The sequence below is a fragment of the Spea bombifrons genome, chromosome 5 (assembly GCF_027358695.1).
Source record: "Spea bombifrons isolate aSpeBom1 chromosome 5, aSpeBom1.2.pri, whole genome shotgun sequence".
Lineage (NCBI taxonomy): Eukaryota > Metazoa > Chordata > Amphibia > Anura > Pelobatidae > Spea > Spea bombifrons.
This window is the reverse complement of record NC_071091.1, coordinates 45,491,777-45,517,204: the sequence shown is the minus strand read 5'-3', so window position 1 is coordinate 45,517,204 and position 25,428 is coordinate 45,491,777. Positions and strand designations below refer to the sequence as shown.

At 44.7% G+C, this 25,428-nt stretch overlaps 1 protein-coding gene across 1 annotated transcript in view; it reads right to left on the bottom strand.

Moving 5' to 3' along the window:
* CLPTM1L (CLPTM1 like) overlaps positions 1 to 25,428 on the bottom strand; it is a 168,281-nt gene that overhangs the window by 83,635 nt on the left and 59,218 nt on the right. The window contains exon 7 of the mRNA XM_053467315.1: positions 10,336 to 10,430. Within this exon, the coding sequence (XP_053323290.1) occupies positions 10,336 to 10,430 (95 nt within the window). The remainder of the gene's footprint in view (positions 1 to 10,335; positions 10,431 to 25,428) is intronic.

The window sequence follows — 25,428 nt, the reverse complement described above, 5'->3', positions numbered from 1 at the left end:
CCTCGCCAAGGCACGTACTGATTCAACTGCCGCATCTGATAGAAAGTCAATAGCGAGACAGGTATCAGAGATGTTCCTGGCAACTGGGATGGAGAGAGATGTCTTCTAAGGTCTGCTCTAACCAAGCCTAGACCACTCTGGATGTTGATATCATTGCAATGGCTGGTCTGAAATTGGCTGCTGATGCCTCGAAGGCCCTTTTAGCTGCAGATTCTGCCCTCTTATTATCTATATGGATGTGTATTCTCCAGGAGAATGCCAGTCTTTCTTGTGACTTTGGTCACTGCTGTATCCACTCTTGGGCTTTCCCACAGATCTGTGTTTCTTTGTTCAAACGGAACCAAACGCTTCATTCTATTTAACTCCTTAACGACAATCCACATACATGCACAGGGTTGCCGTGCAACGAGATAATGACAATGCCCGTACATGTACGGGCTGTCGTTAAATAGCTGCATCGCCGTTTTCGCCGCGATCGGCGGCTTTGCAGCATCCACGGAAGCCTCACAAGTGAGGCTGTCCGTGGATCCGGTCAAAAGGCCCTCCCCAGAAGAAAAATGGTCGCCGCCGCATCGATCGTCAAAGATCGCGGCACCCGGCTAAAACAGCTTAGGAAGCGATCGGAATCGCTTCCTAAGCATAAACGGTGTTGCTGACATGCCTCGATATCGAGGCATGTCAGTAACACTACCCCGATAGCCTTGTGATTGCTCCGAGGAGCAACCACAAGTGCCATCTTGTAAATGACGTTGCCGCCATTCACAGGATGGCATCAACAATAGATATGAGTTCATAGAGGGTCTATCCAGGTACTGCATCCAACTATGCAAGGTCAATGGAGCCCAGCTCACTAATGAGTGATTAGAATAAAAAAAAAAAAAAAAAAAAAAAAATATGGTAACACGTAAAAATCCCCACTGTCACCAAAAAAAAAAAAAAATATTAATAAGCAAGTACTAAAATTCTTTATCTTTACAAAAATTCCAGCATGGAAAGAGTTAAAAAAAATCTCGTATTAAAAAATGCATGAGTGGATGGGGTAAATTGAATTGGCCGGGTTCAAAGATGTCCCAAATACGGGACATGGGGGCAGAAGGATCAGATGTCTAAATGGCATAAAAATACACACCTCAAAAAGGCGGCCTTTTACCTCCCAAATAACCCTACAAACCCATGCATGGGGGGTATTCACTGCGCTCAGGAGATATTACTGAACACATATTGGGATGCTGTTTGACACGGACATATACCAGGAGCGATAAATTTAAACCTGAAGTACAACATGTGTGAAAAAAATACAAAAAAAAATGTAATACCATAAAGTTTCACAAAGGCTGGTGGTAAAATAAGTGCATGGAAAGGGTTAAAATACCAGCATTTCAAATACCTTGGGGTGTCTAGTTTTTAAAAATATATGATTTGATGGGGTAAATTGCATTGGCCGGCTTCAAAGATACCCAAAATGGCACATGGGAGGAAGAATTACCAGATTTGGGAAAAAAGGTTTTGAAATAGCAAAACGCTACCTGTACTTATTGCCCCATAACGTGCAGAAAAAAGCAAAAAAACATAAAAACATTGGGTATTTCTAAACTAAGGACAAATAGCACAATCTATTTAGCAGGTTTTTTCATTCGTTTTGCAGATGAGTAAAAGTTTTTTGTTTAAGAAGTGAGAAAAATAAATTTTTTAACAAAAAATCCCCATATTTTATAATTTTTTTTTATAGTAAATTAGATATGATAAAATTAATGGTATCTAAAGAAAGCCCTGTTTGTCCTGAAAAAAACAATATATAATGTGTGGGAGCACGAAATGAGAAAAGAAAACCACAGCTAAACAGCAACACTGAAAAATGTTAAAATAATATACTACGAGTAATAACCCCTATTGTCCTTAAGGGGTTAAAGAGGAGAACCTTCTGTCCTGCTGTTCCCGTTGTTCTGTTATAATGGCTGTTTAAGATTCATGTACATGTAATATGCAAATATTCATTCCGATGGTGCATTATGCTAGATGGTAAGATTACCGACAGAATTCTCAACTCCTGATGTATTTTTATGTATTAATGTATATTTGTTATGTAGGTGTTAACTGCCACATTTAACCCCTTTACGTCTAATGAAAGGCCACGCACGTCAGACACAAACATGCTGAAACGGTGTTGCTGTAATGCCTCGACATTGAGGCATTCAGCAACACCAAGATCGGCATTGTTTGGCCCCACCCCAGGGCGACGATCGGCTCTTAAACTTCAATGGTGTTGCTTAAATGCCTTGATAGCGAGGCATTCAGCGACACCGAACACCCACCATATGACGCGCTGTGACCTCTCCGTTGAGCAGTCACAGCTGCAACTGTGATGGTGGCACGTCCCTTAAAAAAAATTAAGCCTGAACCGTGTACCAATATTGATTAGGAGTGTTTTATCATTATATGTTTTATTATATATATTTTTTGGTCAATTAAGCAACTGAGTCTAGCCACAAGGGCCCTTTGGTTTCTTAGACAGTTGTGATTTTATTAAAAGTGGTTTTTATACTGTCATATATATTTCTAGATTTTTCTTATTTCCCTAAACTGCCATTTCCAAATGTCATTGTGGTTTACTGAGGACTGATACAATTGTTTTAGTATTTTTCCATATGTTGATTCCACTTGAGGTATAGGTGGTGTTTCAGTTAACCTTGTTATCTTGATCGTTAGCTCCACTGTGTTGTGTGTTTTTTTCGTAAAAAAAAATTAAGTTGGGAACGTTCGCTAGAGGATCTCTCCAGGCGCTACTGAGAACTCTGGCTCCCCTTGCAGGTTGAATACAGGTACTGCATTCAACCATGCAAGTCAATGGAGCCCAGCTTTCTAATCACAATGTGATTAGTAAAATATTAAAAAATATGGAAAAAAATTGGTTAAAAAATGTGTAGTAATGTCAACATCAGAGGAACCAACCTGTTCTAGCAAAATAAAAAAAAATATAAAAAAGTACAAAATAAATAAAATTTAAATGAAGTTTATTATAAGCATGATTTAAAATTAGCACTGTATCTTCCCAAAAATCTTGACATGTAAAGAGTTTCAAATACCCAACGGGTGTCTAATTTAAAACAAATGAATGGTTTGATTGGGTAAATTGGGGTGGCCGGGTTCAAAGGATGCCCCAGACTGACCAAAATGTGAAAAAAGCACACACCGGACAAACCGCTGCATGGGTAGTATCACTGTAATCAAAACATGTGCACGCATATTGGGGTGTTTGACAGTGACATGTACCAGAAGCTGTAAATTCACACCTGAAGTACAGTTTGTGTGATAAAAAAGAAAAAAAATACTACCACAATTTTTACAAAGGCTGCCAGTAAAATCAGTGAATGGAAAGGGTTAAAATACCGCAATTTGAAAAACCCTGGGGTTTGAGGAACAGAAGCCCCTTTATGGGGCAGTGGTATTTCTAGAGAATCTCATATGAGATCCTCTGGATAATAGTCTGTAGTATTCGGAGTAAAGTTCATGCGCGTGTACGGTCCTTGGTCTGGTCTTATATGGTGAATGTTTCCGGGTTTGGCGTCATCACGCTCAGCATGGGGGGAGACCGAGTAGCTGGTGCAGTCTAGTAAACTGCTCCCTCTCGCGACAGGACGGCATCCCTCCTTGGTTCTACCTCCCTCTATGTCAAATGGACCCGATCCGGATAGTAGGAAAAAAGTCCACCAGAACAGCATCAAAATCGAAGGCTTGGCAGCGTCGAGGTAGAGGACTTAGAGGGGAGATCAGAGAAAGCGTCGGACTCGTGTTGATCTTTTTCATCAGACCCGGGAGACAGCATATACAACACAAAGGTCACCAGTTCAAAAGGATATATGTAAATAAATAAAATATTTAAAACGGACATTATTAACATATCTTTCCCTAGTAGATGTTATTGATCTATATACATCAGTATGTTTTAGGTTAGGTTGATGTAATGAAGAGCATATTATATGCTCTTCATTCGATCAACCTAACCTAAAACATACTATTACTTATTGCATGGGTATGTTTTAGGTTAGGTTGATCGAATAAAGAGCATATAATAATATATGCTCTTTATTTGATCATCCTAACCTAACCTAAAACATACTGATGTATATAGATCAATAATATCTACTAGAGGAAGATGTGTTAATAATGCCTGTTTTAAATATTTTATTTACGTATATCCTTTTGAACTGGTGACCTTTGTTTTGTATGTGCCGACTCCCGGGTCAGGCATTCTGATGCGGCTGTGGTTGACTTTTTTTCTATTATCCGGATCGGGTCCATTTGACACAGAGGGAGGTGGAACCAGGGAGGGATGCCGTCCTGTCGAGAGAGGGAGGGGTTTACTAGACTGTACCAGCTACTCAGTCCTCCCCCCACGCTGAACGTGATGACGCCAAACTCGGAAACATGACAACGTCAAACCCGGAAACATTCACCATATAAGACCAGACCAGGGAACGTACACACACATGCACTTTACATCATTATTTTCTATTTTCCCCCTTATGTACATGCGCTTCATGGTTCGTTGTCTGGTATTTTATACACTTTGAGTTAGAGTCTTTGGTAGCAGCTGCCATTAGGGGAGTATCTTACTTATTTACTTCACACTTTATTCACCACGTGGAATTTAGGTTTTGCTGTTCTTTTCATAAAAAAAAGCTACTGCTGATGATTTGAGACCGGCAATAGTCCTCTCCACTTCTTCCGTCGAAGGTGGTTGAGTAAGGGTGTCCCACTGCTGTCTAGGGAGCTTCGATATTGGTAACATGCCCAGAAACTCTGCAATCTCCGCAGGTCGTGGTAGGTCCTTCTGGTCTTGTAGGTTATATAAAGTCCCGTAAAAGTCCGCAGATGTATCTGCAATCTCCCTGGGGTTGAACATTTTGCCACCCTGAGGGGTCTGAAGATAGTGAATGGAAGAATGGGCTTCCTGAAGACGAAGCCGCCGCGCCAGGAGGGAATCAGCCTTGTTGCCCTTTGAGTAGTAAGCCAGGTGTAGTCGTTGTAGCGCGAACTTGTGTAATTCCGTCCTGATCTCCTTGAGTTCCTCATGGGTGGTAGCGGACCACGAGGCTTTATCTGAACGTTCCAGAATCCCCAGACGGGTGGTCAGATTAGTCAGCAGCTGTAGTCTCTGCCTTTTTTGTCTGGCAGCAATCTTAAGGAAATGTCCCCGTATGACCGCCTCGTGGGCCAGCCAAAGTGTGGAAGATGAGACATCAGGGGTGTCATTAATGTGAAAGTAATGTGTAAGGGCGTCCTCTATCTCCGCGCATGGGGAAGATTGTTGAAGGAGGCTTTCATTCAGTCGCAATCTAGACGGTGACGTGAGTTGCGGGCCGTCTTGTATAGTTATCCACACCGGAGCGTGATCAGACCATGAGATGTGTCCTATTTCCGCACGCTTTGCTCCTTGCAATGTAATTTTATCTACAAATATCAAGTCAATCCGTGAGTAACTGGAATGTACATTGGAATAAAATGAATAGTCTCTATCCAGAGGATGCAGGATTCTCCACGTGTCAAAAAGTGAATGTTGATGAAATAAGTGTTGCAATTTCAATCCCTGGTTGGTCACCGAGTTTAGCCGAGGAGTCCTGAGAAGGATTGGGCAGGAGATTGAAGTTGCCTCCTACAATCACTCTGCCCTCCCGTACCCCATGCAATTTAGTAAATACGTAATCCAAAAAGGTCAGTTGGCCAGAATTTGGGGCATAGAGGTTAAGAATGGTATAAGAGGTCCCTTGTATGGAACCTTTCAAAATCAAATAATGGCCCTGGGGGTCACAGGCCTGGGACTGCAGCTGGAAATAAACCTAAAAACAGAATAATAATAATAAAAGAAAAACATGTAAACCGATATTCCAATAAGTGAGCAACAACAACATCGTATGGTGTATAGTAGACCTCAAACCAGTCAAACTGCTACAGTTTGAAACTGAGCCGACCAGACTCGCCCCTGGGACTGCACACCGGGTGAACGAAGTTGACGCTCATCAGTCAGGTCGATGCAGGAGACAGGGCCGGGGGAAACGCTGCCGCGGATGCCGTCACTGTGTCGGAGCTATACTTGTTGTGTCGCCGCGATCGAAGTCGCCGTTCGGATCTCACCGACGGTTGTGTATTAGCAATATCTCGCGGAGCAGGTTGGATCCTCAGTAGCAGTTGGATCCTCAGTAGCAGTCCCATCTTCACGTACCAACTCTCCCTGTTGCAGGAGAGAGAGACCTTCTGCCGGTTGGCAGATGATGTGTAGAACCCCATTTCTGGCCATTAACAGCTTGGTAGGGAAGCCCCAACGATAGGGAACGTGGTTTTTCCGTAACACCAATGTGATAGGGGCAAAAGATCTGCGTAGGGCGAGGGTTTCAGCCGAGAGGTCAGCGAAAAGATGGAGTTGATCATAGGGCGTGGGAAATGGAGAGCACCGTCGGGCCTGATCCAATGTGGCCTCTTTAGTAGAGAAATAATGGAATCGAAGGACTACATCCCTCGGAATTGACACCGGCAGTGATCGCGGCTTGGGCACCCTGTGGACTCGGTCAACTCTAAGCTCCGATTCGGAGACTTCAGGTAATAATGCGTGAAAAAAGTCATGTACATACGACCTGAGGGTCGTATGCGAAGGTTGTTATGCCTGGAGCGGTCCTCCATATCAGCCATGTTCAGGAGAATCATACCTGTCTTCCAATGAGTTGTCGGTCCACCAAGTCGTTAAAAGTCAAGACAAAATCTTTAAACTTATGTACCATGTGGTCAGTGCAGGCTCCAAGTTGCACAATATCGTGCTTGAGGTCCGACAGCATCCCCTTGATCGCCTCTGTCATGGATGTCTGCATGGAATCTAGCATACTGCATAGAATCTCTGATTGGGTCTATATCCTGATCTTCCCCATCTGTGTCTGGTTGTGAGAGCGGGAAAGGTAAGTCGCTGCCATCTTGGGGCTCACTGCCCGGCCGTGCACGCTTAGAAAAATAATGAGGAAACTTGTGCGGGGTCTTTTTAGACTGCTCGTCAGAGCTCTCCACTCACACGTCCATCAAGCTCCGTCACCAGGCCACGCCCCCCGCTTCATTATTTTAAAGATACAGGTGCGCAGGCATCATGCCGCCCAGTGCCTTAATGAGGCTCTTCTCCCCGCCCCTCTGAAGATGTGACATGACACTCAATAGGGCGGGCTCACATGGAAGAGTTCCTCGTGACAGGGAGAAGAGCGTGTCAGAGGAGAGCAGTCTGCAGGGGAAGAAGCTAGCAAAAAAAGTATTTAAAAAAAAATTGTTTGCCTTTGGGCAACAAATACAAAAAGGGGGCGGCTGAGGGTTATAAGCACACAACAGGGGGTTGGGGCATCACATATAAATCAATATAAAAAGGAGTGGGTGGCTGTTTACACATGGGTAGGGGGAGGCATTACATTCGCCTGTACAAAAGGGGGTGGGGGCGTCAATACAAAAGGAGGGGGGCTGGCTGGGGGCATTACATAAAAATCAATACACAAGGGTGTGGGGGCATAAATGCACAAAGGGAGCTGGCTGGGTGCACAAATGCACGTAGGGCAATACACAAGGGTGGGGGGTACATTAATACTAAAGGGGGGCCTGGCTGGGGCATCAATACACAAGGGGGCAAACACACAAATAAAGCAGCGTGGCAAGCATTTTTTATGCTTTGTGTAGCTTAACCCATCCTGATGCGGGTGTCAGTGTGGCAGACCCTGTTCTGGTGCGTGTTTTTGGGTGTGGGTGTGGCAGAGCATGTACTGGTATGTGTTTTGGTGTCTGTGTGGCACAGCCTGTCCTTGTGTGTGTGTTTGGGTGTGGGTGTGGCAGAGCCTATCCTGGAGTGTGTTTGGGTGTCGGTATGGCAGAGCCTGTATCTTGTATTATCTTTTGAGCGCTGATGTCATCTTTATCCAGTACACATCAATGCCAAGTAGTTAAGATTCTGTCTATTTTATTTATTTCCATAAAATGACCATCAAAATCCTCAGCACCAGGCTCTTAATCCGGCCCTGTCTCCAGTGTGTGTCAACCAGTTTAAGTCCAGCTTGTACCCACAGTGTGCTCCAGCCTTGTGCAGTTATATTTGGCTAAACTTGTTTTAAATGGTTTGTGGACTGACTTTGTTTTACTGTTTAAGTAATTTAGTATTGATAGAATGACATATAAAAGTTGATCAACAAAATGTTTGTCCACTGCTTTTTCATTATCACCAAATTAACCCTGTATTAATATGCTTTATAAAGCCATATTTTCTCTCAGTGAAAAATGAGTGCGGCCCACGCACACATACATTTCTGATGAAGTGGCCCACTGCAGAACAAACTTGGACCCCCCTGCTCAACAGTTAGATTCAACCTAAATTATGTTAATAACGATGCTATTTTAATATGTAAGGGCAATAAATGTGATATTATGTTTGTTCCCCGCTGTGGGAGATGTCATTTGCTTTGGGTGGGACCCAAGACAAAATCAATCTCAGTAGAGTCGGTGGAATGTGATTTAATGTTCATATTAACGCATTACAATGACTGACCTTTCAGCGGGAGACACAAAAAATAAATAATTTTAATGGTGGGTACATTAAATATATCGTATTTGTTCAATTATAAGACAACCCGCCAAAATTTGAATATTAATTTAGGAAAAAAGCAAAAGCCTGAATATAAGACTACCCCCTATAGGAAAAGAGTTTTACTAGTAAGTATCAATTCACAGGTAAACCTTTTTTTTCATATTTACCATAGTTGCTCGATTATAAGACGAGGCCGTCAGTAATACGGGGTCATCTTATAATCAGACCTCAAATAGAGGTCTGACTATAAGACTAAGATCCAGATCACCCCGCTGAGCTGCAGGGGACCTGGATCCTCAACTTACACTGCTGCCGGCACTTCTGCTGAGGCTTCTATGACGGAACGCTGGCGTCACATGACCTTCTGGTGATCATAGAAGCCCAGCGGCAAATTAGGGAGGCAGAGTGGCATATAGGGGGTATAATAGTTTATTATTAAATATGAAAAAATAGTTAATTAGTATTTACTAGTACAACTTTTTTCTTACAGCGTAGTCTTATAGTTAGGCTTTTCCTTTTGTTTCTAAATCAATATTCAAATTTTGGGGGGGTCGTCTTATAATTGAGCAAACATGGTAAATAAATCTACATAAAATCTAATATTATTAGCAATAAACTGAGGGAAAATTGGCAAAAAAACTATTTAGTGTTCAAATAGTAATAGAACGTCCTATATAGTCATCTATAGATTCAAACAAAGCAAAACACAAAGACATACACTGGCAAATATATTAAATCACAGTAAGTAAATTTGCTGGAAGTATCCCTTCCCAGGCAGCCTCCTGGAAAATGCATAAAAAAGTACTTTTTATTTTGATATGCAGCATCAAAAAAACAAACAAAAAACACTTCGATCACCAAAAAGCTGCAGTTCTACCGCATGCGCAGAAGGCTGTCTAATACTCCTCCTGTACATAAAGAAGCTGGGGGGGTAGGGGAAAGTGGGAAATGTATATGCAATGAGGATCACATGAGGGGTTAGAGCTCCCCTTCACCTAACTTCATTAAATAGTGGGAGTAAAGTTTATCATGATGCAGACACCCAACAGTTCCTTAGAGGGGATCATGCATTTGCTGAATAAATTAACAAATGTTCAAAATGACAGTTTCAAACAAGTGCCACCAGTATCCTGCACCATGTCTGCACAAATCTTTCTTCATAGAACTGTGTACCTGTCTACCAACAGAGCAAATTACTTAAAACATAGGTGTTATTCACTAAAGATTCAACACTTCCAGTTAATTCAATCCACAGCAAACCAGTAAACTCCCTTTTTACATGTACGCTGTAAAGTTCATCAGTACCAGTTTGTGCGACCTATAGGTGATCTCTGTATTTATACATAATTACTTTCTTAACCAGATTCCTGTTTTTTCTGTTTAAAACTTGTGCCATCAAAAAGTTTCATACCAAGGCAAGATATTTTTTATTACATTTGAAGTAGACCTAGAAAAAAAACATGTGGGAGTCTTTTTTGACCCATTGTTGCAATATGGTTTAATATGCCACTGCAGTAATCAGGTGTATTTTAACACCCATACTTACTATAGAAATAATTATATATTTTTAATAGATTTTTTTCATTATGCCGATTATTGTATTTTTGTTACTCGTGACAAATGCACAATAAAAAAACAGGGTGATTCTGTTAATATCGATTATGATAATCAAATAAATGCGAAAGGATTGACCAAATAACTTTACCGAAATACGCAAGAAAAGAAGAAAAGTCACTTACATGAAATGCTGCAACAAAGAATGTTAGGGCTAAAAAATACAGATTAGTGTCTACAAAGATTCCTTTCACTTCATCTGTGTCCTTTTCGGAAAAACCTGTAAAGACAATATATAATTAATATATATTAAGCCATATAAATACATAATAGCACAGTAATTCTTAATACCAATATGTAAAAATGGTAGAATTGAGTATCCACCACATTGTTTGCTGGATTATCACATACTAGAATAGAGTATAATATTCAACCTGGAAAGAAAACGAGGAAGACTGGGAAGAAAAAATGAGGGGAAAATACCAGGGTTTTGTGAAGTAAACATGTGCATATACAAAAAACAAACTGTCTGCTTGCCTTGATGTGGCTGGTGAGCTTAATTATGCTTTGGCCAATTCATATAACCAAAACCTCTCATTTATATTATGTTTATATATTTATTGCCAACTTTATTAGAGTGAGAATCGCGGATAGTTTTTTTTTTTTTTGTTTTTTTTAATACACTGCACAGCCCATGCACTCTATTTGCAGCATGCTCATGCCTGTTTGGAAGGCTTCATATTACACATTTGTATTATTTGAGCCTGAGACTAGCTTAGCACAACAACATTTTTTCTTTTCCCTGTTTACACATATTCGAGGTTGTTGGCTTCTCACCAGTCTGGTTGCAGCTTGCTGTCCAGGGGTTAATTGGGAGGAGGTTTAATTGCACCTCCCCCAACACATTTGGTAGCAGTATAAACTGGTGCCCACTATGTAGGAAGTGAGAGTAGGTTATCACCCTATTGAGAGTGTGCCTTGATGTGGCGGGTGAGCTTAATTAAGCTTTGGCCAATTCATAGTTTGTTTTTTGTATACACTGTACAGCCAAAACACTGTATTTGCAGCATGCTCGTGCCTGTTTGGTAGGCTTCATATTACACATTTGTACAGGGCTCGACAAATCCCAGGCGCCAGGTCGCCATGGCGACAGAATTTTGTCCTGGCGCCTAGGTGTTTGTCAGCCTGTTACAGCCACAAAAAATTGCCACGCGGGGGCGCTGCTGCTGCTGCTGTCTGCCCTGGGCAGACAGCACAGCCACTCAGAGCCACACGGAGTGATCCTGTAGGCTGAAAACGTGGTTGCAGGAAAACCAGCAAACGCGGTTTCAGCTGCCACAGGCAGCTTCAGGGAAGGTGGTTGAGTGTTGATTGGGTCCCCACACTTGTGACACAACATCCCCCCTGCTGCCTGATCGCTCCATGAGAGCGAAAGTGCAGCGTTAACCCCTTCAATGCCATTTTAGGGGTTAATTCCCGTTTTATACGAGGCTCTGCTGCTGGTGGTCCAGGCAGACCAGCAACAGCAAAAACGAGCCCCCACAAGCCCTGTGATCATTCCTGTAGGCATGGAAGCCTACAGCAGTCATCAGAGACTCCCCCTGCAATGGCTAGTCTATAGACCAGCAATTGCGTCTCAGCTGCCAGAGGAAGCTTCAGGGACAGGGGAGACCAGCCCCATCCCTCCCCTGCTGCCTGATCGCTCCATGTGTATGACACATTCGTGGCATTGCAGGGGTTAACATTTGTCCCCACAAGCTTGTGGGGACTAAATATCAGTCAATGCTGTGCTCCAATGGAACATCAGCATTGAAAGTTTAAAAAAAAAAAATTAAAAAAAAAACAGCACTGACCTGAAAGTCCAGGGTACTTCCAGGTCAAATGCTGTGAGTTTAGTTAGTGGGCTGATGATGATCAGATCACTCCTGACCAACTGTTGGTTTAAAAAAATTCCTGGCTCCTAACTTTTTTTAGCTGGCGCCTAGATTCACAACAAAATTTGTCAAATGCGGGGGCATTTGTATGATTTGAACATGTGCACATAGATAGTGGAATTCTGCTGTCAATGGCAAACAGAGTGGCCAGTGTTTGGGGGATTGTTTAATTGGTTATAAAAAAATAAGCAAAACATAGCCAAAGAAACTACCTAAAATGTAACCAGACAAGGAATTACAGGCCTTTCAAAGAATCTACAACTCTAACGCCACCTCACATCACATGTATCCCAAACAAAATCTATTAAACAAGGCACTAGCCAGTGAACAGAAGGATGACATGACTGACTTTTATTATATAGTCACCAGAATGAGGAATCTGCACACACACCAAAGGAACTCTGGTGCTTAACTGTGCCAGGAAGGCTCCAGGCACTCAAGGGTTCCACCTCAGGCAGATTTATTAAAGGAAGACAGCAACAACGTTTCGACCTCACAATGAGGTCTTTATCAAGTTGGTAAAGGATGGGTTAAATTTTCGTCATTTCTGACTCCTTCACACTCCCTTGCTGCCTCCTGGGCAGCCTGTAAACGGGTCACTACAGCTATGGTAGTGGTACAGCCGGGTGCAACGCTTTTACCTTCTACAGTACCAGACTACGTGAGGGCATAATCTGATAAATTAACTCCCCCATACCCATGGGAAGACATTTCTGGTTTTGATAAATTCAGGAGGCTATGCAATCCCTGCACCCCCACCCCACAGCCATTACATTTCCCTGTATCCCCCTAAAGTTTCACACAGCACCTCCATTTGTTCAGGATTCCTCTGTACCCTTCCTGGGTCACTGGCGTTGTCCTCTGGGGCATAATGACAAAGCATTCGGCCTAATTCACTACCCAACAATACATTTACAGGAATATCCTCAGAGATTTCCACCTCCTGCAAACCTTTTCCCGCACCCCAATCAAGGTACGCCCGGGCCATAGGCACTGCAGGGTGCACTCCAATTCCTTTAATAGTCATAATTAAATATCCTTTGTTCACAACTTCTGGATGGACCAAAGCGCAGGAAGCTCCAGTGTTCAGAAGTTCAATAGTCACACGGTCCCCAACTGTTACACGCTGCAAGTTGTCTAGTGGTGCCTCCTTTGGTCTAGCCACAAACAAAACAGGTGCAGCTCCCCCAGCTGCACCTCTATTTCCTTTTGTCCATGGAGATGGTGTCACGGAAGCCTCCGTGCCATGGGCTCCTGGAGGGGACTGAGTGCCAGCCTCCTTCTTACAGACTATGGGCCCTGGTAAGGAGTACCACGTTATCCAAATCATAAGAGACTCTAAAGACTGTGGAGCTCGGAAAAAGATTTGGGGTCCTGCATTTTGGGACTGTGACGGTTCATAGAGTCACCCTACCCCTTAGTTAATGTTATCCAGTGACATGAAGCCCTTTTGTGTGTTAATAAAAATGTATTTTATTATTGCCTTATTTCCTAACCGTTTACACACAGCACACTAAGGTCTGGGAGATAATCTAATCAAGACAATGTGTATTCCTTATTTTAGTGGCGCCTGTATCCTTTTGTATTGTTAGTTCCGTTACTGCCCCTGTTGTCTCTGGGAGGCAGATTAAGGGGGCGGTTTGTATCCCAGTATCTTGTTTTATGTTAGTGTGTGTTTTGCTGGATATATCCAGCTGTCTGTGTCTAAAATAAATCAATTATAACTTTTGTAGTACCTAAAGACTAGTCTTGCCTGGTTATTTGGGTACTGGATAGCGATATCCCTTTACTTTGCTTGGGGATATTGCCGACGGATTGCGGTGGTTTGTCGTCCTAGCAGGAGAAGTCGTCTCTTGGCGGTGAGGGACAACCTGAGGTCCCTGGTCGGTCCGTCAAACTACAGCTTGATTACCCCACGCTGGGTATTGTCACCTTGTACCAAAAGAAAGTGATGAAAACCAGTAGGAAAAGGGATATTCAGGGAAAAAAGGAATTAATAGAAATACTTCCCTTCTTATGTTGACCGGATACCTAGCTGCAACCCGTAAAAAACACTCTCCAGGTGTTTGAAAATTGCAAGAAAGACCACTAGGGGGCGCTCGAGTGTACCGGTAGAAAGATAAAAATAAAACAAGAAAACACTAATCTCCTAAGAGATGATAATATAAGATAAATTCTATGTAGTCCTGAATAAATAGAATTTATCTTATATTATCATCTCTTGGGATCTGTTTAATTTTACCTACTGGATACACTTCCACACCGGCTGAAAGCTGGGTAATAACCTGGACATCCGGAGGCAAGCAGAGGAGAAAGATCTGAACTGCATGGGCAATACATTCCTACACTAAGTGTAAGTGTACAACTACTCTGGCGTGTTCCAGAATTCCTTGATACTACACCATTGTGTTCCTATGTGTGTTTCTGCTTCCTTTATATATAACCCATACTGTCACCCGGAGGATTTGATGTACATGAGGCTTGAATATATACACACACATTGTGAGTGCATACAATAGCTATATAATTTGATCGTCCACATATACTATTACACTATTGGTGTTTTCTTGTTTTATTTTTATCTTTCTACCGGTACACTCGAGCGGCCCTAGTGGTCTTTATTGTCACCTTGGACAGGAAGGGATTCCTGTGGAAGAGTGAAGGGCCAGTCATCCTGGCTACATCTCCCTGGGGGGACACAGGGTAAAATTATTAAATGGGTAATGTCCAAAATATAACGGATGCATAACTTTTGGGACCCATTGTACATTGCATGACCATAACAAGTGTTATGCGAACGTGTCCTTGTGCCAACTGATACAGGTGCAGAGTTTGGTATGAAAATGATCACTAGGACCAGAAAATTATGATGATCCTGGTGTCATAATTATTCCAAGCTCAGCCGGCGTCATATTACATATTTTGTGATCCTAGATCAAAGTTGAGCAGATATAACCCCACCTTCAGAAGGTCATAGTTCTGAACCCCCTACTCCCATCCCCTTGCTCAGGTAACAGGAAAAGGGCGGTCTTGGGGGGGGATAAAAAGGTGGGCAATTGGTAATGGGGAGAGCCTGTTTTTACCACCACAGAGACAACATCAAGGCTCCAAGGAAGTATGGTATGATACTCTGTTTTATCCCTTTTTAGGTCGTCGACTACTACCAGGACCTCTACTCCCCCAAAGACACAGACCCAGAGGCTACTGAACGGTTCCTGTCAGGTATCGCTAACACCATTGATCCCGCAGGTCGCGCAGCCATGGACGCCCCCTTGACGCTGGAGGAGCTGCACTCTGCCGCCAAATCCTTCAGGAAGGGCAGGACACCGGGCAGTGACGGTCTCCCAGCCGAGTTATACACAAAGCTGTGGGACCTCATCGGCCGGGACCTCCTCGACCTGTACGGGGAGATGGTGGTGGAGGGCAGGATGCCCCCCACACTGAGAGAGGGAATGATTACGATCTTGTATAAGCAGAAGGGGGAGAGATGCGACCTGAAAAATTGGCGTCCCATCTCTCTCCTGAACATGGACAACAATATCCTCGCCAAGGTACAAACCACCTGGTTGAATAAAGTCATCGGGCAGATCGTCCACCCCAACCAGATCTGCGGCATCCCAGGACGCCGGATCGCGGACAGCCTGGCCCTCATCAGGGACACGATCTACTACATCAAGGACCGCTCATGGTTTTATGGGTCAGGTACTGTGGAGGTTTGGGCTGGGGGAGATGTTCTGTTCTTATGCTAACATGATGTATCTTGATATCCGCAGCTCGGTGCTGGTGAACGACTGTAAGACTGACCCCTTCCCGGTCCTCTCTGGGGTCAGACAAGGCTGCCCTCTCTCACCTCTTCTTTTTGTTGTATAGAGCTATTCGCCGAGTGCATCAGACGGAATCCAGAGATCAGAGGGATCACTGCGCCAGGCAGAGACAAGGAGATAAAGTGCTCGCTCTACATGGACGACGTGACCATCTTCTGCGCAGATCGCCGGTCGGTGAGAGCGCTCGTCCAGACGTGCGAGGACTTCAGCCGAGCTTCAGGCGCAAAGGTCAACTGCAGGAAGTCTGAGACCATGCTGTTCGGGCAGTGGGATCTGACCTCTGAGCCGATCCTGTTTCCCGTCAAAACCGACTTCCTAAAGATCCTGGGAGTCTGGTTCAGCAGAGAAGGCGCTGTCCTGAAAAGCTGGGAGGAGAGACTCAATAAAGTAAAGCAGAAATTTGGGCTGTGGAGCCTCAGAGACCTTACCATCGAAGGGAAAGTGCTGGTGCTGCGCAACAAGATTCTTCCCGTGCTGCAATACGTGGCTCAGGCCTGGCCCTTGCTGGTCACCATTCACTGAGCCATTTCATCTGGGGCTCCAAAATGGACAGAGTAAAGTGCGCAGTGATGTACAAGGAACCCGGCAAAGGAGTGCCTGACATCTGAGGGCCATCTTTATGTGCAACTGCGTGCGCAGGACTCTCAGAGACCTAGTGAAAGGCTCTGCTGGAAACTCCATGTCTCGCTTCTTCCTACTGCCCCTGTGGAGGCAGCTCAAGTGGGAAAAGTGTGACAGCCCTGGTTCTACTCGGACGTGGGCAAATTTGTAAGGGAGCACCAACTGGAGGGAGCTAAACCAGACCTGTGGTTACCCCGTGTGATCCATAAGCTCATCAGACACTATCGAGAACATCGCAGTACTGCTTATCGACTATCTGTACCAGTGTACCTTTGTCAAAACAGACACAAAATGTTTATTTTATCATAATCAGTTTTGTATAATAAACTTAAATACAAAAAAATGATACTCTGTTTTATCCCTTTTATTTTACACTGTTTATGTGCTTGTACTATTTAAGTCTGTCTCTTTCTATATACATTTTTGTGTAACAGCACTGTGACCCATTTTATACTCAGAGATAGCTTTTTTACATACATATAGATATGTCACGTTACTAAGCGGTTAACTATATAGATATCAGTTTGAGGATTGTGTACCGATTGTTTTTGGGTAACCAAAGACACCCGGTTTTAAAGTTCTTGGTGGTGGCAGCGTGTTTAACACTGGGAGCTTTGGGGTGACTGGTTGGGGTTGGTGGTGGTTGCTTGGTGCCCTGCGGGGAAAGTGGCCAAACGCACCGGAAGTCTGGTTGGCGTTTAATCCTTGGTATACCCATACTCCCACATCACGGCACGGCTGATAGCCCTGCCCGTGACACATGTGACACTCAAGTGCCCAATCTGGTTACACCGATAACACCGGTAGTTATCCCCCTGGTCTGATATGGTCCCTGCTCTGTTGGCTATGAAAGGTGTGGGTGATTGTCTCCCTGCTGGCTTAGGAGTTGGTGGCTGGTAGGCTGCTGCTTTTCAGGTAGATGGTCCCTGTCATGCTTGTACCCGTTTGGTTGTTGAGGTAGGGTTGTTGCCATAATAGTTAGCCAGATCTGCCGCCTCTGGCCTTAGGTTTCTGCCCAGAATCCACTCTCAGGCCTCCGGACTTTGTGTCCTCAGGAACTGCTCCAAAATTATCAAAGCCTCATATGTAGTAACTTGTAGGCCCCCAATGCATTGCCGGAAAACAGTCAGAAGTTGTCCGTTTCCTGTCCCGTCTAATGAAGCTGCATCTCTCGAAACTTTTTCCTGTAGAATTCAGGGTTGAGGTTAAACCTTTTTAACAAGGCAGATTTTATGGCCTCATCGTCCTAATCAACTTCCATTGGTAAGGAAGCACACACATCCAGGACTTTCCCCTTCACACATGGGGTTTCCCACTCTTCCTTGGGCAGCTGGTACTGCCGGAACACTTTCTCAAACCCCCTCACAACACATCCAAGTCAGCGTCCTTTTCCAGCATTGGAAAGTGCTGGAAACAGGCGGGGGCTGTTAGCATATCCATCCCTGTTAACAATGCTTTGGGAAGATGGACTAGATTGGTTTTAACCGTAGAAGTTCCAGCTGATACTTTCGCTCCACTTCTCGTTCAGCAGCTCCCCGCTCCGCAGCTCTCTCAGCAGCCTCCCTCTCCTTCTCTTTCCGCAGCCTCCCCTCTCTCTCTCCCTCTTTCCGCAGCCTCCCTCCCTCTCTCTTTCCGCAGCCTCCCTGAATCCTGAATATGATATCAATTAATGAATGGATCAAGAATGACATAAAATACCAGAGACGGGGATACAGCGCCTTGTACCCTTCTTAAAGTCAGAGAGGGGAATCCACATGACAACAATTTTACATAGTAACATAGTTACATAGGCTGAAAAAAAGACATGCGTCCATCAAGTTCAGCCTTTCCTATATCTGTTAATTTGTTGCTGTTGATCCAAAAGAAGGCAAAAAACCCCCCAGTTTCGCTCTTTCCAATTTTGCACTAACCAGGGAAAAAAATTCCTTCTTGACCCCAAAATGGCAGTCAGATTTCTCCTTGCATCAATAGGCTGTTTCCCCATAATTAAAGATTATATGCCTGAATATTATGTTTTTCCAGGTATCCATCCAGTTGCAGTTTAAACATCTGTACAGACTCCGATAAAACTACCTCTGCAGGCAGAGAATTCCACATCCTTATTGTCCTTACTGTAAAAAACCATTTCATCTGCTTTAGTCTAAATCTCCTTTCTTCCAATCTGAACGCATGACCACGTGTCCTATGCATAGTCCTGTTTATGAACAGATTTCCACACAATGGTTTGTATTGTCCCCGAATATATTTATATAATGTTATCATATCCCCTCTGAGGCGACGTTTCTCTAAACTAAACAGATTTAAATTAGTTAACCTTTCTTCATAACTATAGTGCTCCATTCCTTTTATTAATTTTGTAGCCCGCCTCTGTACCCTTTCTAGTGCTATGATATCCTTCTTTAGAATAGGTGCCCAAAATTGCACAGCATATTCAAGGTGCGGCCTTACCATTGATTTATACAGAGGCAAAATTATATCTTTATCCTGCGACTTGATGCCCCTTTTTATACACGACAATACCTTACTGGCCTTAGCAACCGCAGACTGACATTGCACATTGTTGCCTAGTTTGTTGTCAATAACAATTCCCAAATCCTTCTCATTTGTCGTTACCCCTAATTCACTACTGTTTAGGGTGTAGGTTGCTTGTGCATTCGCTACGCCGAAGTGCATAACTTTACATTTGTCTACATTGAATTTTATCTTCCATTTGTGTGCCCAGTCCCCCAGTCTATCTAGATCCCTCTGCAGCACAGTAATATCCTGCCCGTCCTGTATAACTTTACCTAGTTTAGTGTCATCTGCAAACACAGAAACATGACTTTCAACGCCTACTGCCAGGTCATTTATAAATATGTTGAATAAAATTGGTCCCAGAACAGAACCCTGAGGGACACCACTTACCACTTTTCACAATTCTCCGTTTATTAAAAAAATATGAAAATACAAATAGGTCAGTATCTGCATACAATTGTACATTGGTCAATATGCACGTATGAACGCAACCGCATCAGGCATAAAGAAGAAATACACAGGTATATCACATACATATGCAAAGCCACATCAAATCCAGACCTCGGTACATGGCAGAAAAAATAAAACATTGGATACAAAAAGCACGAGACCACATAGCAGATACATAGAAATTGAAGTCGAAGACCTGAGTACAGAAGAAGAGAATGATTCTTAACGAACTACAATAATATAACCGGGATATAGATCCCAACCAGTGGAGAATCACGCATGAAGAGCACGAAAAGCATACCAGCAGATGTACTCAAAGAGGTGAACCCGGGAGGCATGAAGATAGAATAAAAAGAAAAAGGAAAATAATGATAGCAGAAGTAATAACAAAAAGAAACAACAGACAATTCATACCATATTACATGTAGAGAGCCTTCCAAACGGAGTAAAGTGCTAAGAGCAGGAGAACACGAGTTCAGAGTTACAAACCCAGTAGGGACTAAGCTGGGGAGCCGACCCCTAGTACAGTGACAAAAGCCGAGGAGGACAAAAAGGAGTGCCACGGCCTCCACTTCAGCTCATTCTTACAGGCCGACCCTCGCGAAGAACGCACCAGCTCCTCCATTTGGTAAATGAAATTCACACTACGTAACCATGCCGAAAGCGGGGGTGTTATAGGCTGTCTACAAAATCTAGGAATTATAGACTTCGCAGCGTTAAGGAGATGAATCGTGAGAGAACGCTTATGCATGCCCAGTGAGGATTTGGTAATGTGGAAGAGAATACTAGCGGGGTCAACAGCAAAATCGGGATCAGCCACATGTTTAATGACCCGTATAATGGTCTCCCAATAGGGCGTTATCAGAGGACACTCCCACCACAGGTGAAGGTAAGTACCCTCGGGGGACCCACATCTCCAGCAGTCAGGCGGGACTGACGGCAAAAAACGATGAAGCTCCGCCGGGACCCTGTACCAGCGTGTTAATAATTTGAAGGCGGACTCCTGGATCCTACTGGACATAGAGCAAAAGTGGGTCAGGGCAATAGCTTTATCCCAGTCATCTGTCTCCATGGTCAGGCCTAATTCACCCTCCCAGAGGCTGAGATAATACGGTTTAGTAGTGGTGCGCGCGTCAATAAAGATTTTGTACAGTCGGGAAAGAAGGTGGGAGGAGTTGGTGGAGTCGTCACAGACAAGTTCAAAAGGTGAAAGGGGTCTGTCCATCTGACCGAGCGGAGCGGACGAGGAGACAATGTTTCATCTGATGGTATCGGTACTGAAGCGTAAAGGTTGGACTGAGACCTCGAAGAAGGTCCGCAAGAGGAACAAAGGCACCCCTATGCAGTAACCGGGAGACCCGGAGAATCCGCTCCCCAGGGGAGAGAAATGGGCACGCGAAAGAACCATCCGCACCAGCCGGGAAGCCGGGGTTAAAAGACAATGGCATGAGAGGGCTAGGAAAGGTTGTAAGGTGGTATTTAAGCCGTGCCCGCCGAAGGACCACAAGGGTGGGGCTTATGGTGGGGTGCGGCCGAACCGTGGGGACCTGATATTTTTCGGCCACCCAAGGTATGACCGAGATCGGAGAAGTAAAAAAAGAGGCTTCCAGCTGCACCCAGAGTGCAGGGGCGCCACGCGTCCACTCCACAACCCTCCGCAAGTGCGAAGCCACCCAATACCCCTCAACATCAGGCAGACCCATGCCCCCTGCAGCCTTAAACCTGGATAACTGCGAATACGCAAACCTGGGCGAGGTGGCCGACCAAATGTACCTGGCGAAGGTCCTGCGACAAGACTTAAAGAAGGTCCTAGGAACAAAAATGGGGAGAGATTGAATCAAATAAAGTAAACGTGGCAGGATATTCATTTTAAGGACCCCCATTTTGCCAAACCAAGAGATATGTTTGTACGACCATTTCCGCAAATCCGCAGAACAGGAGGACAAGAGGGGTAAAAAATTGCGTGCGTAGAGGTCGGCAGGATCCGCCGTAATATTAACCCCCAAGTACTTAATGTGGTCATTAGACCAGCGAGAAGAGAGCCGAGAGGCGGGGGGACATTAATACCTAGAATTTCCGATTTTTGTAGGTTTATTTTGTAATTGGAAATGGCGGAAAAAGCATCAAGTTCTGATATGACCTGCGGAACGGAGGTGAGAGGGTCAGTAACAGAGCATAACATATCGTCGGCATAGATTGCCAATTTATAATCCATTCCCCCAACCCCAACCCCCCTAATATGGGGATTAAGACATATGGCATTAGCCAACGGCTCCAGCATGAGAATAAAGAGGAGAGGGGACAAGGGGCAGCCTTGCCGCGTGCCGTTGGACAGCATAACCTTGTCAGACAGAGTACCATTAACTTGGATTCGTGCCGAAGAGTGCGTGTAGAGGGCTCTGATCTGTTGGGTAAAACCTGGACTGAGTCCTACACCCTCTAGGAGCTTGAACAGGAACGGTCAAGACACCCGGTCAAACGCCTTTTCAGCGTCCATAGAGATAAGCAATAGAGGGGTGTCCCGGCGTTTAGCTACAGTAATCAAATTGAGGACTTTGATAATATTATCCCTAGCCTCCCGGCCGGGCACGGAACCCACCTGGTCCCTATGTATTAATTTAGGGAGAAAGGGTTGCAATCTCAGAGCAAGGACCTTCGCCAAGAGCTTCAAGTCGGTATTGATGAGTGAATGGCATGGACTTGAGCGCCCTCGCCAACTCCTCCATTGTTATAGGAGCATCCAGATCCCGCTGAGCGTCCCTCGGGAGCCTGACATGAAGATGCTTCGCAAGGTAAGAATCAGCCAAATCAGACAGGGAGACACCCAGATCGGGGCCGGATGATAGATTATATAGATTAGTATAAAACTCCTGAAAACATTTGGCTATCTCACTAGTTTCGTGACGCAAGGTTCCATTCGAATCTCTTATTTTAGGGATAAAGATGGCGGTCCTCTTTGCCCGCAATGCACGGACTAGAAGCTTCCCAGGCTTATCACCCAATTCATAGAAAAGGTTCCTAGTAGCAAGGAACTTCTTTTTCATCTTCGAGTCAAGAAGATTCGAAAGATGGTGTCTTAGAGTGGTCAGCTGAGTCAAAGTAGTTGGGTCCAACGATAATTTATGCTGGATTTCAAGTTCAGCAATTTTCCGTGCAACCGTAACCACAGATAGTTGGCCAGCACGCTTCAGCCTAGCCCCCAATTGGATAAAGTGCCCCCTAATGACCGCCTTATGGGCTTCCCATAGCGTCGGGATCGAGATACCCTCCAAATCGTTTTCAGCAAAATAACGTGTAAGGCGATCAGAGGAATTGTCAACATGTGAGGGGTTACTCAGCAAACTCTCGTTGAGTCGCCAACACCATTGCCTTTTAGGGGCGTGGGGTAATCTAATAACTAGGTGAACAGGCGCGTGGTCGCTAAAAGTCTGAGAGCCGATAGAGGCGGAGCGCAGATAAGAGAGGTGTTTGTGTGAAATGAAAAGAGCGTCTATGCGGGTATACCTATTATGTAAATAAAACGTATAGTCAAGGGTGGTCGGGTGTAGGGATCGCCAGGATTCAACAACAGCATACGCTTGACACGCTTGATTTTTGAATACGAGATGTGGGAACTACCCGCAGAGCAATCAAGGCGTGGGTCCAGCACCATGTTGAGGTCCCCCCCAAAGATGGTGAGGCCCTCCTGGTAGTCTGCCAATCTAGATAACATTTTCACCAAGAAGGGAACCTGATCCCTATTGGGGGCATAAATATTGGCCATAGTGACCCTATGGGCGCCAATATAGCCTTCGAGAAAAAACCCCTACCATCAGGATCTTCCCACACGTCCGTACATTGGAATGGCACAGACTTGTGGATGAGGATCGCAACCCCCTTAGTCTTAGAGGAGGGCGAACTAGCATAATAAGCGGAGTGGAAGTATTTATTTGTTAGCGCAAATTGTTTTGAGGAAAGAAAATGCGTTTCCTGGAGGAACGCAACATGAGTATGAGAAGACTGTATAGTATAAAGCAGTTTGGACCGCTGTTGAGGTTTATTGAGACCCCGGACGTTTAGTGACGTAAACCTAAGTGAGTCTAGAGACATAACACTATGGTAAACTGGTAAAGATCAGGAAGCGACATCTTACGGTAAACAGTATGCATGACTCTCCACCGGAAAAGGAACAGATAACAAAAAAATTAAAAGAAACCCAAAAAACAAAATCAAACATGTGCAGAAAGAAAGCCCGATGCCGAAGCATCCATGTGTGAGCCGAAGGACCAAGAACATGGCCAATAACCCTAGCCAAGCCCAAGAAGACTCGGAGGGTAGGCTCTGGTGGGGGTGAGTGTGAATGCAATGCAGTGTAAAATAGTGTGGAATATAAACAATATAGTGACTGAAGATCAGAGTGGCAACTGCAGCCTCTCCGCCAGGCACCTAAAGGTGCAAACGTAGCAACCGATCAGTGCGAGCAATAGAAACCCCTATACGGGGTAGAAACATGGGGGAAAAACGGGAAACGTATAGTCAAGCGCATATCATAATGTGCATACTTAGGGGAGATAAAAATAAATAAATAAAAAAAACAAAACAAAAAAAAACCTTGTCATGTATGTGGATGAACGTGTGTGTGTGATCTAGAAGGAACAGAGCCAGTGTTAAAGCCTGGAATCGCAACAGTCTGTGTGCATACCAGGAGGGGGCTGAGTAGGCATACCCTGGTGAAAAGAAGGCAACGGTCCCTATGTGCGATATGGAAAGAAGACCCAGGTAGCGCCAGAGCACTCCAGGATCAAGTATCAAGGCTCAGGGTGTACACGAAAAAAAAAAAAAAAGGAAACAATTAAAAAAAACAAAAAAAAAAAACATAAAAAATAACATCGTACCCTACATGGCACACCACATAACATACGGTTAGGTAGAAACGGAGGCAACCAGGAACATGACAGACGGCACCGAAGCCCGGGCGCATAGCCCAGTAACCGCTGCCGCGAAAGTCAGAAAGTCCATCAACAGAAGGATGGAGGTCTAACGAGACCCAGGGTCCGAAGGAGAATCACGGACGCGGCGTCTTCTGGCGCTTGTGTCGTCTCTGCTTGGGGGACCGTTCCAGCGCAGGGTCTCGAAGCGGCGAAGGAGTCTCGAACGACGGTTCCCAATCCGGAACATGTATTTTGGGAAGTCCGAGGGCATCCAGAAACGCCGGCACATCCGAAACTTGTCGAACTACGTGCGTAGAGGAGCCCTGTCGCACAATAAGGGCAAACGGAAAGCCCCACTGGTAAAGGATGGAAGCTTCACGTAGGGCCGTCGTTAAGGGCTTCAGGAGGCGTCTTGATTGCAGAGTTATGGGGGATAAATCCGGGAAAAGAGAAACGTCAGAATCTTGCCACTTGAGGGTCGGATGCGAGCGACATTTGCGCAAAATCTGGTGCTTGAGCGGGTAATGGTGTAGCCGACAAATAACATCTCGTGGGGGACCCCCAGGATCGCCTCTGGGGCGCAGAGCTCTATGAGCCCTGTCGAACTTTATCAGGGTGTCCGGAGCCCTCTGAAAAATGGTATTAAATAAATGTTGCAAGGTAGAAGCCAGGTCTTCCTGGGAAACCGATTCGGGCAGGCCCCGAACCCGAAGATTGTTCCTCCGGCCTCTATTGTCTAGGTCTTCCAGCCTCCGCGACAGCAATTTAATTGTTTCAGTGTGAGATGAGAATTGTTGTGACAGGAGATCCACCGTGCCCATAATACGTACGTTGTCCTCCTCCGTAGCAGCCACCCGTTCTCCCAGCTGGCGAACGTCAGTACGAATTTCAGAGAGCGTCTCCCTTATGCCTTGCGTAGCCTTTTCGATCAGAGGTATCATTTCTTCCTTCGTAGGCAGCATTTTCAACACTTGACGGAGTGCCGGATCCTCCAGGTGAGATGTTTCCGAAGCATTATCGTCCGC